Source organism: Gorilla gorilla, chromosome 5, assembly GCF_029281585.2.
Source record: "Gorilla gorilla gorilla isolate KB3781 chromosome 5, NHGRI_mGorGor1-v2.1_pri, whole genome shotgun sequence".
In the NCBI taxonomy this organism is placed as follows: Eukaryota; Metazoa; Chordata; class Mammalia; order Primates; family Hominidae; genus Gorilla; species Gorilla gorilla.
The window spans coordinates 83,212,187-83,228,228 of NC_073229.2; the positions used below are offsets into that span (position 1 = coordinate 83,212,187).

Sequence of the window (16,042 nt, forward strand, 5' to 3'; positions counted from 1 at the left end):
TGTATCCTATTTTATTTTAGCTTTGTATCGACCTGTGGATAGATCATTGGTTTGCAATATGAGTTTCCTTTTAAAAAGTCAGTGAAGATCAAAGGTGCATTTTAAAATAGAAGCTGATAAGAAACATCTTTGTAAAAAATGAAAGACACTTACAGGAACCAGGAATTTTTTAATCTCTTCCAATGCATGACTCATACGTGAATAAGCTTCCCCAGGTGGAGCAAACACTTCAATTAGTACATGAAGCTCATCACTCAAGTGGGCATATTTGGCTTCCCCACTCTTCCTTAGTTCTTCTTCCTGTGAAAAAGGTTATTTTTAAAAATACAAATCCACTCATTTTACATTGATTTAACATTTACTGAGAATATGACAAAGGGGTATAATTTAAGCAAATTTTCCATAAGTAGAAAGAAACCCTTTGAGAAATAAAAATCTGCTACAAGCCATTTAAATATTTTAAAATCATTTTTGAGTGTTCGAATGATTTTAAAAACTGGCATAATTATCATCTACAACAGATTTTAATCAGCTAAATGAAAATGCTAAACCCCTGAAAATAAGTCACAGAATTGCCATTAACACTGTAGTCTACATGACTACATTCTGGAAGGGAAGAATTGTTTTGTGCTTGATGTTTAGCATTTTGCAGATAGTAAGTGGAAGATTATCACTGTGTTCTTTAAGAAAACTAGAACTTTCTAGCCACTTTTTGAGAAGTTAGGAAGGTTACTTGATTGTGATAAAAAGTAGGGTAACTATACAAGTCAAGGCTTATTTCCAAGTCTATGTTCTCACCAGCCCAGATTATCAGCAAGCCTCATACCCACAGCTTTTCTATCGCTTGCTGCCTTTATTTATTTATTTTGTCAACAGGGGAATATTAAAGGGTGGTTGTGTAACATTTTGCTGGCATTGATTCTGCATGGGCTACGTAACTTCTGGTTAACCAATAATACTAGGTTGGTGCAAAAGCAATTGCCATTAATTGCTTTTAATGGCATTATTTTTAATGGCAAAAACCATAATTGCTTTTGCACCAACCTAATACATTTCTATTGGAAGAGACTTTTCCTAGTATTGTGCCCAAGCCATTATTGAAACCTGGTTAATTCAGTGCAGGTGTACAGCAAATCAATATGTGATCCATATATTTTGTTAATGTATACTAAGTATTTTATACATATCATCTCTAATCAAAATCATTTTGTACATATTCACATGTTTCAGATTATGAAACTGTGGTTAGAATACTTAAATAGCTTCAGCCAATTCGGATCCAGACCCAGTTCATTTTGCAAGCAGATTTGCATTTTTTAGAATTTCAAGATGTAAAATGTGGTGGAAAAGTTAACAGAAATAACATTAATTATGTCTTATCTTTCTTGTCCCTCACAGAAACAACCGGCAGTTACTTCACTAAATTTCAAAAAATAAAACTAAACATGTAATTCTTGGTTTTATGTAGAGATTAGAGACATGACATGAATAGACCTTACCTGGATTTAAAAAAGAACAAATTTGCTGTTGATGTCATGTGAGTTAACTGTATAACCCATGTTAATGTGAGTGTTTACTTGATTAGAAATGCTCATTGTTTTAAAAGATGAAGGATCCATGAAAGAGATGGGAAGGCATCCCCGTGTTCCTGTATATATACCCTTCACCTACTCAAATCCTTCTGATAATAGCACCTTGCAGCCTGGAAATCCACTCTTCACTTCTCTAAGGATACTTTCAAACTCTACCTAGGACTTTTCAACTTGAGAGCTTTTCTTAGTGCCCAATTATCAGTTTGGGGAGGAGAGGCAACACTAGACTGAATGAAAATACACTCATGAGGTATAGTAAAGATTTCTTTTGTCTTTGGGTCCTGCTAAGGTGCAAGCTGCTTGTTCATTCTGGGGCCAGCTGGTTCGGGCATACATGCTGAAATAATTAAATCAGAGATTTCTTGACACTGTCCCTTTCTATTACTTCCTATGTTGATTCCCATTCAGTTATTTTTGTGTTACCCTCTCCTTACACCTAGAATTTCCTAGGGAACTGAAATAATTTTCAACTCTATTAAGGAAAATAATATGGTCATTGAGTGACATTTCCTAGAGTGACATGACTAGCTCATTATGGAGCTCAATAAAATAAAGAAAACAGCAGTTAATTGACCCTACTCTCCTTGGAAGATACAGTGGTGATCATCATTTGCTACTTGGGATGACCCTTCGGAATCACATCTTCCATAAGCAGTGTATCCAATAATTTTATAAACCCATACTGCTCTTTGTAGGAAGATTATTGTGCAGGAAAGTGTTCAAAGTTGTCAAGTTAAGAATAGTAGATACCTGCTTTTTGTATTTTTATGAAGAATATATCATAAATTGTTCATAATCTAATGTGGAACACATATTCCTCCTTTGTTCTACTCCAGGTGCTGGTATTTTGCCCTTCTAGATCCTCCTGTGAGGCATCACACCATCACCACCACCCCCAGAAATAACTCCTGAAAGTTTAGAATGTTAGTGGGAAATAACTCTTATATTGCATTGATATGAAAAATTGTAGAAGTTTTATAGAAAATAAGTCTTATGTTGCCTGGTCAAAGCTGGCTACATTTGAATGGGTTTCTTTATAAAAGTTTGTTTTAATAGACTTGTGATCTGAGGGATCAAAATTGATGCCCATTTATCAAACAAGATGGGCCTAAGGCTAAGGAAACAAAAGTTACTTAGGAGTCCAGTGTTCAGGACCCAGATGGCATGGCAAATTTCCAAATTCCTACCACTATAAGGAAAACTACACCTTAGCTAAACTTCTTAACAATAGAGCTCTCAGGCTGATTTACAACCCAAACCACCACAACTCTGCAGGACAGAGGACTGACCTTACAAATATTCTTTTCTGATTAGCTATTGCAGAACTTAAGCCAGTTTCAGCCAGCTTATAGGGACTGCACACAAACTGTCTTTGTGTACTACAGTTCACCTTTTGACATAAAGAGCTGAATTCCATGTCATTTCAATGCTAAAACCTCACCTCAGAGTGAACATGGGATGTATGTTATACACATGTTTACCCACTGGGCATGCCCTCTCATAAATATGGATAGCTTTTCCCCCAAAATATGCTGAATATGTATAATACAGGCCCTGTGAGGCATAAGACCTAACCTGTCATTCCCTTTAAATAAAGAGCACCTTAGATCCACACTGGAGAGTTTCTCTTCTCAATTTGCAAGTTAATGCCAATAAAGCTCTCCTTTCTACTATTTAGCCATCCTGGTGGTCTTTCAAATGACAAAATATATATCAAAAGATTACTGATTCAAAACTAGAGTTTGGTTTTTCTCTGTTAAAACAACAGTTTTCTTGGATTACTGGTCTGCCCTTAATAAGAAATTATAAAACCTTTTCTTTACCTGTTAAGTAATCTGCCTAGAAAACATTCTGTGTCTTATCAGAATAATTTCCTATGCTTTATGTTAACATTTATCACATCTTTAATTATTTATGAGAACCAAGTCCTCTCACTTAAAAAAAAACCTGAGATTTTTTTTTTAATTTGTTTGTTTGTTGTTGCTGTTTTCCTCTCTGCAAATATGTTACCTCGTATATTTACTTTTGAAATCTTGTATTGTCACTTAAGTAAGTGGATAACTAAAGTATTGTTTCACCGTGACCTGTGATCCTATTTAATGCAGTGTTCAATCTTTTGATATTTTTGACAATTTGCAAAAATCAAATTCTAAATGAAGTCTGCTTGACCCCAAACCAACTTAGATTTTTCAGAGAGCCCTGGAAAATCTCTAAGGATTCATGTTCTCTCACTTTGTAAAAAGAGAGATGTTAAACTAATTAGGTTCATTTGATATGTTAAAATGTATGGGAAGCATTGTCAAACAAGAAGAGATACTTAAATTTCCTTATATTTCTATGGGTAGATTTTATTGTTTCAGAAATTTTAGGAAGTTCCTAGGAATTGGTCAATAACCTTGATCTCCCTGATATGTCCTGGTATAATGTAGTCAGTCATAATTCTATGATTTAAATTTCATAAATTAAATATTGTATTCCACAGAAACCACCAAAATCCTTTGTCAACTGTGTTATAATGAATTCACATCAGATATTTAACATAGCCATTTTAAGCTTTTTGTCATTCATAGGTAGTTACTATTAATACCAAACTAAGAAGCAAATGCTCCACTCAGATGTGGCTGATGACAACAGTGTCAAATTCTTGTGAATCATGTAATTTACCCTAGGTAATGTGATGAAGAAATAAAGTCACTGCAAATATATATATATATATCTTACTCTGATGCTTTCCTGAAAGCTCTTGGAAGCAGCTACTGGATAGCATGCTTTGTCTTTACAAAAAGGGATTCCCTCTGAGACCCACGGAAATGACTATAACAGGTACTCTGGGATGCAACCTTCTGATGTCATTATTTAAATACTTTGAAGAAAAGGGGCCCGGGCGCGGTGGCTCACGCCTGTAATCCCAGCACTTTGGGAGGCCAAGGCGGGCGGATCACGAGGTCAGGAGATCAAGACCATCCTGGCTAACACAGTGAAACCCCGTCTCTACTAAAAATACAAAAATTAGCCGGGCGTGGTGGCGCATGCCTGTAATCCCAGCTACGCCGGAGGCTGAGGCGAGAGAATGGCATGAACCCAGAAGGTGGAGCTTGCAGTGAGCCGAGATGGTGCCACTGCACTCCAGCCTGGGCGACGAGCCAAACTCTGTCTCAAAAAAAAAAAAAAGAACATACCACAAGACTGATTAAGGATTTTCAGAACTATAGTGGAGACACTGAGGAGTTCATAAGACCCCTCATAAAGTTAAGTAGCACAAGAAGTAATTATATTGGCCTCAGTAGACTAAGAAAGGGTGATTATAATTTGTTATGGCCTTTGTTTGAAACAGTACTGGTTCTTTAATGTCCTGTTTTCTGAATTTAAGGAACTCTTTTCTCTTTTCTCAAGCTATTTATACTTCATACCATTTGAATTGATGATACTTTTATAAACAGAAATGAAATATTTATCTTTTTCTCTTTGTGTAATTCCTTCAGAATTGGGAAACTCTTATTGAGTATTCTTATTTTCATGGCAATTCAGTTGCATAAGTCCAATAGGAATGGGAATCTGTTCTCAAAAAAAAAAATTGGAAACTCATTATATAACCATAGTTTGGACTGGAATGTCATATTTGAGAATTATGTGCATCAAAACAGATGTGGTCAGGCAATTTTGAGTAAATAAAGTTTTTTTCCCTTTTTTTTTCCTTTTTTTTTTTTTTTTTTTTTTTTTTTTTTTTTTTTTTATAGTGACTAAGTCTCACTATGTTGCCCAGGCTGGTCTCAGACTCCTGGGCTCAAGTGATCCCCTAACTTTGGCCTCCCAGAGTGCTGGGATTATAAGCCTGAGCTACCACACATGGCCGTAACTAAGACTGACTTTATGGAGCCACTGCTTACAAAGGCCTCTTGGGAAAACTGGCCTGATACCTAGATTACAGGGTTTCTAGCCTTTAAGATAAGTAACAAAGGTCACTTCTGGGTGGGCTTAGGATACTTGGGATAGTCTGGGGACCTCGAGAAGAGAGGAATTCACCAAAATTTATAGGTACTGCAGGTGAAGTCGGGTGGTTGGTTCTTGGCTTGGTTTCATAGCATTGAGAAGGCTTTTAAAAGTCCAATCTGAGATTGCTTATGTTAATAAAAAACTCCAGCAGAGGAAACTTAAAAAGATCCATGTGGTCAGTTATCATTATTGCTTCACTTAGGTTATAATCAAGCCAAATCAAATGTAATCAGGACTTGTTTTGCAAACAAGAATAATTTTCCTTTGATTATCATTGATTAAAAATGAGGTGTACTGTAAAGACAAGGTTTATGTTTCAATGGAAAACCATAAACCACTCTTACGGGTTATTAGATTCTAATCTTTATTGTTTTTTAGCTACTTGCATCTCTTTGTAAACTGGGTCCTACCATCTTCTTAATTTTGTCATCAATTAACAGTTCCACTTTTTCTACCACCCTCCTCACTTGGAATCACTGAGAACTAAAACTGCTACTTTCCCAAAATCCTGTAACAAAAGCTTTCTGACTTCACATAAACACCAAAAGATTTATTGCTGAAACAGTTTGGGCGACTCAAAAATTTCACCAGAACACTTGCACCTTCCATGCTGTGCTCCAGAAAATAACCATGACTACAGCCATACCACTTCTGTTCTCACTTAAGATACTTAGAGCTCAACATCAAGAACTCTTCTCAGTGGGCTACACTATAAAGTTAAAAACTGGATTTATCCTGTGCTTCAATCATTAATCTGTTTCTGTTTCCCTTTTACAGATATCATATTTTATAATTTTTAACCTGAAATTTCTCCCCAGAGCAATCAACCTAGCTTTTTTTGTGAAATTTCTAGGGAAGTTTCAGATGGGAAAAATGTGGAGACCCATTTGGAGCCCCAGGGTTCACACAAATGTTATTTTAAAGTGAAAACAGTTGAGCTAAAGAAGCAGAAAAAAAATACGTTATTTAATCCATAATCTTACTAAAACAGAGATTTACCAAAGTCAGCTACCACAACCCCTGACTCTGGAGTGGTCTCCAGTCAGGGAGGCTCTGGCCTTAGGCACTAGGACATTCCAAAATATTGTGTAAACAAGGCTTATCAGAACCATCCATTCATTAAAATCTGAAAACTTCCCTTCCCTAAAGTTTGGTATATAAACTTTATCTCTGGCTATTCAGTGAACTACTCAGTACTGAGCAACTGCCACATGCCTGTGTAAGTAAATTTTGTCTTTTCCTCTGTTAATCTATTGTCTGTTAACTTGCAAGCCTCCAACTGGACCCAAGTTAGAATAGGAAGTGTTTCTGCCAACATTAAATATGCATATTCAGTTATAATTCATTTTAAGATAAATTACGCAATTAAAGTATGTACCACATTACATATTTGTTCTGCAATTATAAGCACAAACACAGGCTATGTAAATAAACAAACAATAGAAGGTTGTAATCCAAAAGACTATTGTGGTGCTCATAAGAAAATCAGGATAAGTAACCTTTTTGACAATAGCCTCTCCCACCTAGTCCCTCCTGTGGCTTGTTACCTTACTGGATAATGGTATGGGCAGTTGCATAGGTTCTAATTAGGATATTTCAACTTTAGGAGAATCAATAGCTGTATAAATATAATGCTTACTCTTTTTTGCCCTGAAATCAACCTTATGAATCTTTACAGTCTAAAGAGAAAGGTCCTAAAGACTGGAAACTTTTTAGTAATATGGGTTAGCCTCAACTGCCATGATTTTAAAGACCGAAATATTTTATTTATTTATTTATTTTACTTCTCTCTGTGTATTAAAACAAATATTTCAAAACTCAAATTTCAATATTTCAAATATCAACCTTTTCTGTAGAGATTCTTATATAGCCCAGGGTCCAGCAAGAGCCTTGACCAGAAGTTAAAAGCTGCCTTAGAACTACTAACTGTGGGAAACTGCAGCAAGTAGTTTGCTCTTGTGGCTCCCAGTTACTTCGTACGCAAAAGAAGAGGAGGTAACCCAAGAAGAAATTTTCAAATGTTGTTATAGGGAGTCACAGGGTTTCCAGAAGACACTTCAGGGACCACCTTGGATCAAAATGATGATCCTCTCCTATGCATTCAATGACATCAGCTCAAGTTGGACCTCGTTATATGTAAAAATTTCAGGTGAGACGATAATGTTCTGCAAGTCCAATAAACCAAAAACAACAGGCAACATTAGACATGATGATGTCTCAGGTTTCTCACAGCTTCAGTAGTTTATGACTTAGCATGTGACTTCCCTTCACGGGCATCCTGATACTGAGAACTTCAGTATTAGAAAATACTACGATCCAAATACAGTGTCTTCTATGATACATGACCAGCAAAATTAAAAATAAATGACCGCTTTTATGTTATTATTTAAGCATCTACAATAAAGACTTTCCTGCATATTTTATGTACATATGTAAATTTAATGTTTATAGAACCATAGAAACATTGGGTGGATTTTGGAAGCACTAGAGTATAGTGGTTTAAAAAAAAATGAATTTTGGAGTCAGATAAATCTAGATTTGAATTAATAGCTCTGATATTTATTATCTGTGATGTTTGAAGAAAGTTGTTTAATTTTTAAGCTTTAGCTTCTTAATCTGTAAAACAGGGAGACTGCGGACCTCTCATGAAAAGATGAAATGAGGTAACATACATAAATTGCAAGTACAGTGCCTGGCATACTATAAACACTCAAATAAGGTTAAAGTTTTTCTCTCAGAGAAGCTAAGTAACTTGGTTGTGGTTATTCAGTTAGTAAGGGGTTTGAAAATGGTCTGCCCTATGCCAAAGCCACACTTTTATGTTAATGAATGTTTATTCTGTACATTAAATTCACTTGAAATAATATAATTACAAAAGTTTCCAAATTAAATTTAAATAAAATTAAATGTTACTTTGGTATAAGGAAGAGTGTATCAGTTTGATATTGGTTTAGTTAAGTTAATTTAAATGTATAACTTTAAGGAAATATATACTTGAAAATTATTCTAAACCAAAAAGCTCAAGTGTTTTAGAAAGATAAGGAAAAATAAACATCACTATATTTCTTAGTCTGGTCAGGCTGCTACTGCAAAATACCATAAACTGAGTGGCTTAATCAACAGACATTTATTTTTCATAGTTCTGAAGGCTGGGAAATCAAAATCAACATGCCGGCAGATTCCGTTCCTGGTGAGAGCTCTTTTCCTGGCTTGCAGAAAGGTCACCTTATTTTTGTATCCTCCCACACATGGCAGAAGAGAGAGGGCTCTGGCACCTCTTCTTACAAGGGTACTAATCCCACCATGGGGGACTCCACCCTTATGATCTCATCTAAACTTAATTACCCCCAAAGGCCCCACTTACAAATACCATCACATCAGGGATCAAGGATTCAACATATGAATTTTGAGGGACACAAACATTTAGTCCACAGAATCATGTGTACTTTCTTGAATTTGTACCTTTCAAATAAACTGCAAGGTTATTATCCACAATATGTTACATGGATCACATAACATGGACCACATATCATGGCAATTAACAGTACAGTTTCTATTTCATGATGGCCAGAATTAAAAATTCCAGCTTTTCCACTTAACACTGTGTAAACTTGGGCAAGTGACTCCACTATTTCAGCCTTCGAATTCCTCACCTATAAAATGTGGGTAGTTATAACAGTAGTAACACAAGACCAAATCCAATATTACTCTTACTAAACAGTATTATAGGAAGTATCTTAGTTTTAATACAATATGCTAAAATATATATGAACCAAAAGAGTTAAACTTCTAAAATCCCAATTAATTTCACAGGAGTAGCTCTTCCAATGACAGGAATAAACCAAATAATAAAAAAGTTGAAAACACATGATATACTGTATAACCAAGTTTTATACTTTTATTTTTGCTTCAGCAATTATTATTGTCATATTTTACCTCAGAGTTATAATTTACTAAAGTGCTTTTTGCAGGCTTTTTCTTCTTGATGCCCCAGGGAACTTTCTTTTAACATAAATCTTCTTCAAAATAAATAAATCTATTGTCTGCACAGCTTTTACCATCAAGAAATTCAAATAAACACATATTTATTATTTATACCTTAGCCTGAATGGGATTGTTCTGAATCCCCAATTTAAAGACATTTTTAAATGGGCATATGTGGAAATTCTTTCATGACAGAACAAATTAGTTGCCCCAAATTTACACACACAAAGGGTTTTTGTACAAATGGATGCATATAAGTGCATGATAGAGAAGCAATAGCTAGATCCTAAAGAGCACCTCAAACTCTTGTCACTTCACTTCCAAATGTCTGCTCTCTTTGAATTAAATGTGGCAAGAATTCTTCCAGGATCAGGCCATCCATACTCCAAATGGTCATCTATGAGAAGGGAAATCTTTTCACAATCGCACATCCATACAATACTCACTAGATTCATGAAGGGCACAGAAAGTACTACAAGCATCAAAAGAACCAAGGGTGATATTTTAAAAAGTAGCCCAGGATTCTGAACACAGAGATGTGGTTAGTGCCAAACACAAGTGATTAGTGCCAAACCCAAGTTTACTTATGTTGAGTTTGTAGTCTGTGGGTTTACTAGAGAATAGGAACCTTAAATCATATACTCTAGTCTATATCAAGGATGGTTAATTCCTCAAATAATAAAAGGGTGTTGTCCAAACAGTGAAAGAGTGTCTTGATATAGTAAGAACAGCTGTTTAATCAAGGAAAAGAAGGCAATTAATCTTGACCAAATGGAATCTACAGAAAAGTTGATAGGTTTTCACTCTGAATTAACATATGAGAGACTTGTTTTCCTACGTTTCAGTTGCCTATTAATTAGTGTACTCACAAATACTTGTTTCATGGAACAGGGCAATATGGGACTACACTTATCTCAATGAGCTTCTCTTATCTTTTCTTTCTCAATTCCAACTGGATACAAATGGGCTTCCTTAGGGTTCAGTAGAAGAAACTGGTCTAAGACTACAGAGGTGCTTGGAAAACAGTGTTGGAATCTAATGACAAGACATAGAAAATGGGGAGTAGGTGCTGGGAAGAAACTGGCACTCAGAGATCTCTGGACTCGCAGAGGAAGTGCATGTAAGTGTACTAGTTCTCCCTGACCTCAAAAGCTGAGAAGAAACCAAGAAACGGGTTGAGTACCCTTCGCCTTTGAGATTGGGAAAAATCAGAAAAACCGAAGAGCAAAGGTACCAGGGCATCACAGGCCCACAAGGGTGAGAATCACTTTGGTTTCCACTATTTGAAGGATTCTAACACTACTGCATTTCAACAACCATATCTACACTAACAAATAAAAACAGCAACCAATACTAGCAGTCATAAAGAGGAAAATCGGAAAGAACATTTGAACACATGCCATTTGAACACATGTCAATTGAATTGCTGGAAAAAAGATGAACGCTTGAATAAAAACATTTTTAAAAGAAGTTGAGGAGATGAAATTCAGACACATAATGTATGGTGTTAAAAGACATGATTTACCATGTACAGACAAACACAAATTAAAAATCAGAGGCTAGATTCTCCCTGTTGAAAATAGATTTCCCCACTCTCCTTTTTCTCAGAGCATTTATGTTAGAAAACTTGTAATTACAAGTGCTTTCTCCTCCCTTTGAAATGTATATAAATCCTTTTGGAGACTAAATAGGCCTTTTGTCAGGTTTATGACCTAGTAATATCTTTCCCAAGGGCTCAGGAAATCATCTCTTTAAAATGTAAACATCATTGGAGATAGCATCCCTGTCTCCCAGTTTCTGTCAAAGGATAGGAGCCTAACTTTGTGGATGTCTTGTTCCAAGTTGCAAAACTACTTCCTGTCATAAAGACACAAGAAGTTTGTTTGTTTTTCCTTTGGATAAAGCCTATTAGCGAATTCAGATGCTCACCCCAATTGCCAGGTAAGGTTAGGATGAATTATGTTTGACAAATGATGCTGTCACATTCTCTTACTTGGGCCTACTTATTGTTTTCCTTGAAAACACATATGTAATGGGTTGTATCTGCTTGGCTATAAAAAAGTGTGAGATTTCTTTCTGTCTTTGCAATCTCTTAGTAGATTGCCTGTGATGTGCATCACATTCAGGTTTAATGCTCATTCACTAATAAAAGTGTTCACTTTCTCTGGAAAGAGGAGAGTTTTTCTGGGTTGGGAGAAGATTTTTGTTTTTAATTGTATTTCCTCATCACCCATTGAAACAAATGGTAACAGATGCTGTTGATACTCTGCTCATATCCCTCTGCCTTACTATCTCCATGCAATCAGCATTGATTTGTCTTTTTGCCTGAGGGCTTGCTCTGGCCTGTGGATAGCTCCACCCTAGCATAGAACAGGGAAGAAATCTGCTTTCCAAGTCTCAACTAGTGACTGGGGTGGGGTTGGGGAGGAATTGGTGTATAAATAGGCAAGGTTGTTCAACCCTTGCATGTGCTAACTTGTATGTTCTTTCTCAGAGTTCTGTGGTGGAATAAGCACCAGTTGCCCACAGTTTTAACTTGCTTGAGAATGCACCCTCTCTGGGTTCCATTCATTTTCTTATTTTACTTCCTCGTGCCTCTACCTGGACCACCAGAGATCTTCCAAACGCACCTCACATAAGTAAATTTTGCCACAGCCCCTCTGCTGGGGGAACTCAATCCAAGGTAATTCAGTAGATTAAATTAAGAAGAAGATAGCTGAAATCAGATTTTTTGTCCAGAAAGTTTAAATGCAAAATAAAGCCATGAATTAACAAAGATGATGAAGGAAACATTAGGGAAGTGGAGGGTAGACCCAGGAAAGTTAATATGGCAATAATAATTTTTTAAAAATCTACTTATATAAATTCTACAAAGAGAGATAAGAAATAACAAAAATGAATAATGAATGTGCTGATTACAATGGCTTATTTAATTCCACACTTAATTGGAAAGACTTACAGGGTATATCACACTAAAATCTCTGAACATGAAGTAAAACAAAAACAAACAAGAGCTCATACAAGCTTCTAGAAGTAGAACTACAAAGAAAAAATTCAATTGGCAATGAACTTCTCATCTATGAAAATTTGAATTTAGAAATAAGAAGAATAACATCTTCTGAACAGCAAGCTCTGTGCTGAGTACTTCACACACATAATTTTATTTTGTACTTCAGAAACAGTACCTAGCATTGGATAATCTTTCTTTTTTTTCTTTTTGAGACTTGGTCTGTCACCCTGTCACCAGGCTGGAGTGCGGTGGTGCGATCTCGGCTCACTGCAATCTCTGCCTCCTGGGTTCATGTGATTCTCCTGCCTCAACCTCCTGGGTAGCTGGGACTACAGGCACGCACCACCATGCCCAGTTAATTTTTTGTATTTTAGTACAGACAGGGTTTCACCATGTTGGCCAGGATGGTCTCAATCTCCTGACCTTGTGATCCATCCGCCTTGGCCTCCCAAAATGCTGGGATTACAGGCATGAGCCACCGCACCCAGCCTGATAATCCTTTTTTAGCATGGAGAACTACATGACTCCTGAGTTCCCAGGGCCGTGGATGATTATAGTATAATAAGGCGATGTGTCATCATTTTGACTTTTCCACTATAAAATATGATATTCTTCCAGGAAATACAATGTTTAGACCACCTGGAATTAAGTCCATTAAAAAATTTTCACTAATGCAAACAGAAAAAGCCTATTTCTAAGAAGTCTCAATAGCCTAAAATTAGTGAGAAATTAAAACGCTCTGAGTATATGCCAAATAAAGTAATAAGCAAATCAAAAGCTGTTTGTCAAGAACATCTTTGTAGATAGTATTTTGAAATCACTTTATGTAGCACGCTGAGTCTTAGGGTAGTTGGGTCCTGTTTTCTATTTCAAGAAGAGGAATCCTCATGAAGAAAAGGGTTAATGAAGTCTGAGACAGGCATGCTTTGAGTTTGGAATAGGGCCCAGGAAGAAAGATGCATTGAAAAGAAACCTACGAAACCAATTAAGAAATGAAGTGAGCTGGGCAAGAGGATCTCAATAAAGTAATCTTCCCCCAGTAGATATTGCCAGAATCACTTCTGAGCCTTATGATGTTGAAAGGGTGAGTCGTCACTGCCAACCAATAATGGAAAAGCAAACACAAGTGAGTCTCAGTTGGCAGGGAGCAATAGGCCAAATGCCTCTTTTTGAAATAAATTTTCAAGGTGGAATATCAGTTTCCTGGAGGACATCTTGTTTGTGGAGGAGCCAGCAGCAGGATGCCAAGACAGCTCTGACCCCAGGGCTCTGAATGGAGTGACTAAGCCAGAGAGGGGAAAACAAGAACAACACAATGAAAGACTACAAAGGCTGCTGAAGAAGGTCTTGCAGAATTGTACAGATGTTGCCCACTGGGAAGGCAGTGGTTGCAGACTGATCAATATGGCCCTACACAATGTCATATGGAATGTTTTACTTTGGACAGATGCATTATGCTGTTTATCAGGCAAACGGACTGAGAAGTAAGCACCATTAGGACCTATAAAGTGGCTAACCACTTACTAGAATATAGCTGGTATCAGTGTGAAAGGGCATCCAAATTTACAGCATGTACTCAAAGTCAATGAATGCCAGGGGCAGAAAATATATACTGTTGCTACTTTTAGCTTTTGAAAATCAAACTTGATCATATTAGTTCCTGCTTACAAGTCTTGGCTAACATCTTGTTTACCTAAACTTCAACAACTTTATCCTGGCATTTCAGACTTTTTAAATTTGACACTGGTTTAGCTTACCTGTTCCATCTTCTGCCATCTCCTTTGTGAACACTATTTTTCAATCATAATAAAATACGTTTCTTTGAAATTATCAACCTCTTTTAAACCTCTATGCACATTTCTTCTTCTTGCAAGGTTCAGATTGAATATATTTAGCTAGACTCCACAGACTCAGCAATGCAGAAGTGATTGCTCCATAGTATCTTCCATGTAATATCTTCTAAATGATATTAGTTCTTAAATATTTGGTATTATGTTACTAATATCAATTGTATCCTGCCTCAGAATATTTGGCTCCATGGGTCCATGGAGTATGTTTTTCTGTAGGGGTCTGACGTGTGTGTGTGTGTGTGTGTGTGTGCGCGCGCACGCGCGCGCTTATATGTGTAACCAGAGTGGGAACAGTATAGTTAACTGAGGCTTTTAAAATCATATATAAATGGTTAAGAACATGTATAATCTCTATACATATTTGTATTAATCATTTTAATCAAAGAAACAGCTTTCTGTTACCTGGAAAACAAGTATTTTCCAGGGGGAATGAAGGACACAGAAATTTGACCTCTTAAATATTGCAATGTCTTATCAAATGATCTTTTTCCCTTTCTATCCTTTATTTTTGTAAACTTAATGAATGCTTTACCAATACTGGAAAGTACACTCCTAGCACCAGAGATGCCTGCGAACCTGTAAGAGACAGCGTATATGGGAGGAAAGGTGTACTGGTGCCCTTCTGTAACTAAGCTTCAAGCGCAGTGGCTTACCAGGAAACTGATATGATATTGAGGCTGCTACAAAATTTCTCTTGGGCCCCGAAAAGCCCCTTTGCAGAATGTCTTCTCAAAGTCTGCAAAATTGATGTTTTTGGGAAAAATGTAAAGGCAGAGTATGGGAGGAAGAGCAAAGGCCTGGATATAGGCTCCCCATAATACTTCATACTTGTTGGCACACATCTTATTTCATGTGGCCCAGAAAATATGTTTGCCAGGAGAGAAACTTTTCCCTACTAGCCGTGACAGATGTTTTCTTCATAGTATCACCGAAAACCTTTCATCACCACCTACCTATATTTACATAGGGCTTGGACTCGCTCTTTCTTTACTCCAGGGCAGCAAGCATATTGAGATGCTACATAAACAGAAAGAAAAATAATAGCTTAAAATAAAAAGTATTTGTCCTATAGAACTGATAATTATAGAAGAGATGCAAAAATATTAATAGAGTCTGCAAAGTTTTAATCCAATGTCTTCTGAGCATATCCCCCTCCCCACCACTGCTAGCCTCAAAAGCCAGCTTGCCTACAGCTATGGCAGTCAACAGTAATGAACATATCTGGAGAAATAAGATCATGGACAGGAGGGCTACAACTGCCCTCTACTCCTTCAGCCCCATAAAATCATATATAGTTTTTTTTGATGTGAGCTTATATATTTAGCTGCTTGCTCCTGGTGCTAACATTGCTATAGCTCTGAAAAGAAAAACGAATGTATATTGGCTATCCACAATGTCCTACAACAACACTAGGGATTTTCTCACCTACGAAGTTATTTAAACCTTGTAATAGGTTAATGTTATCTGCATTTTGATTCTTAAGGAAACAAAAGATTTTTTGACTATACCAGACTAAACTTTAGGAAATTGACTGACTCAAATGTTCAGCTCAATGATAACTGTCAAACTCACACGTGATAATCATATTTTACCTCATATAACAAAATAGAAAG

General features: G+C 36.5%; 1 protein-coding gene across 5 annotated transcripts in view; it reads right to left on the reverse strand.

Annotated features, from left to right (window-relative positions):
- The window catches only part of KHDRBS2 (KH RNA binding domain containing, signal transduction associated 2), a 659,289-nt gene that overhangs the window by 348,917 nt on the left and 294,330 nt on the right, over positions 1-16,042 (reverse strand). For 4 of the 5 annotated variants that reach the window (XR_008681200.2, XR_008681201.1, XM_019028692.4 and 1 more), the window contains exon 4: positions 154-300. The exons of the other annotated variant lie outside the window; for it this stretch is intronic. Coding sequence is in view for 2 of the 4 variants with exons in the window: in XM_019028692.4 (XP_018884237.1) it covers positions 154-300 (147 nt within the window). In the remaining 2 variants the exon portion in view is untranslated. The remainder of the gene's footprint in view (positions 1-153; positions 301-16,042) is intronic. 5 annotated transcript variants of the gene reach the window in all.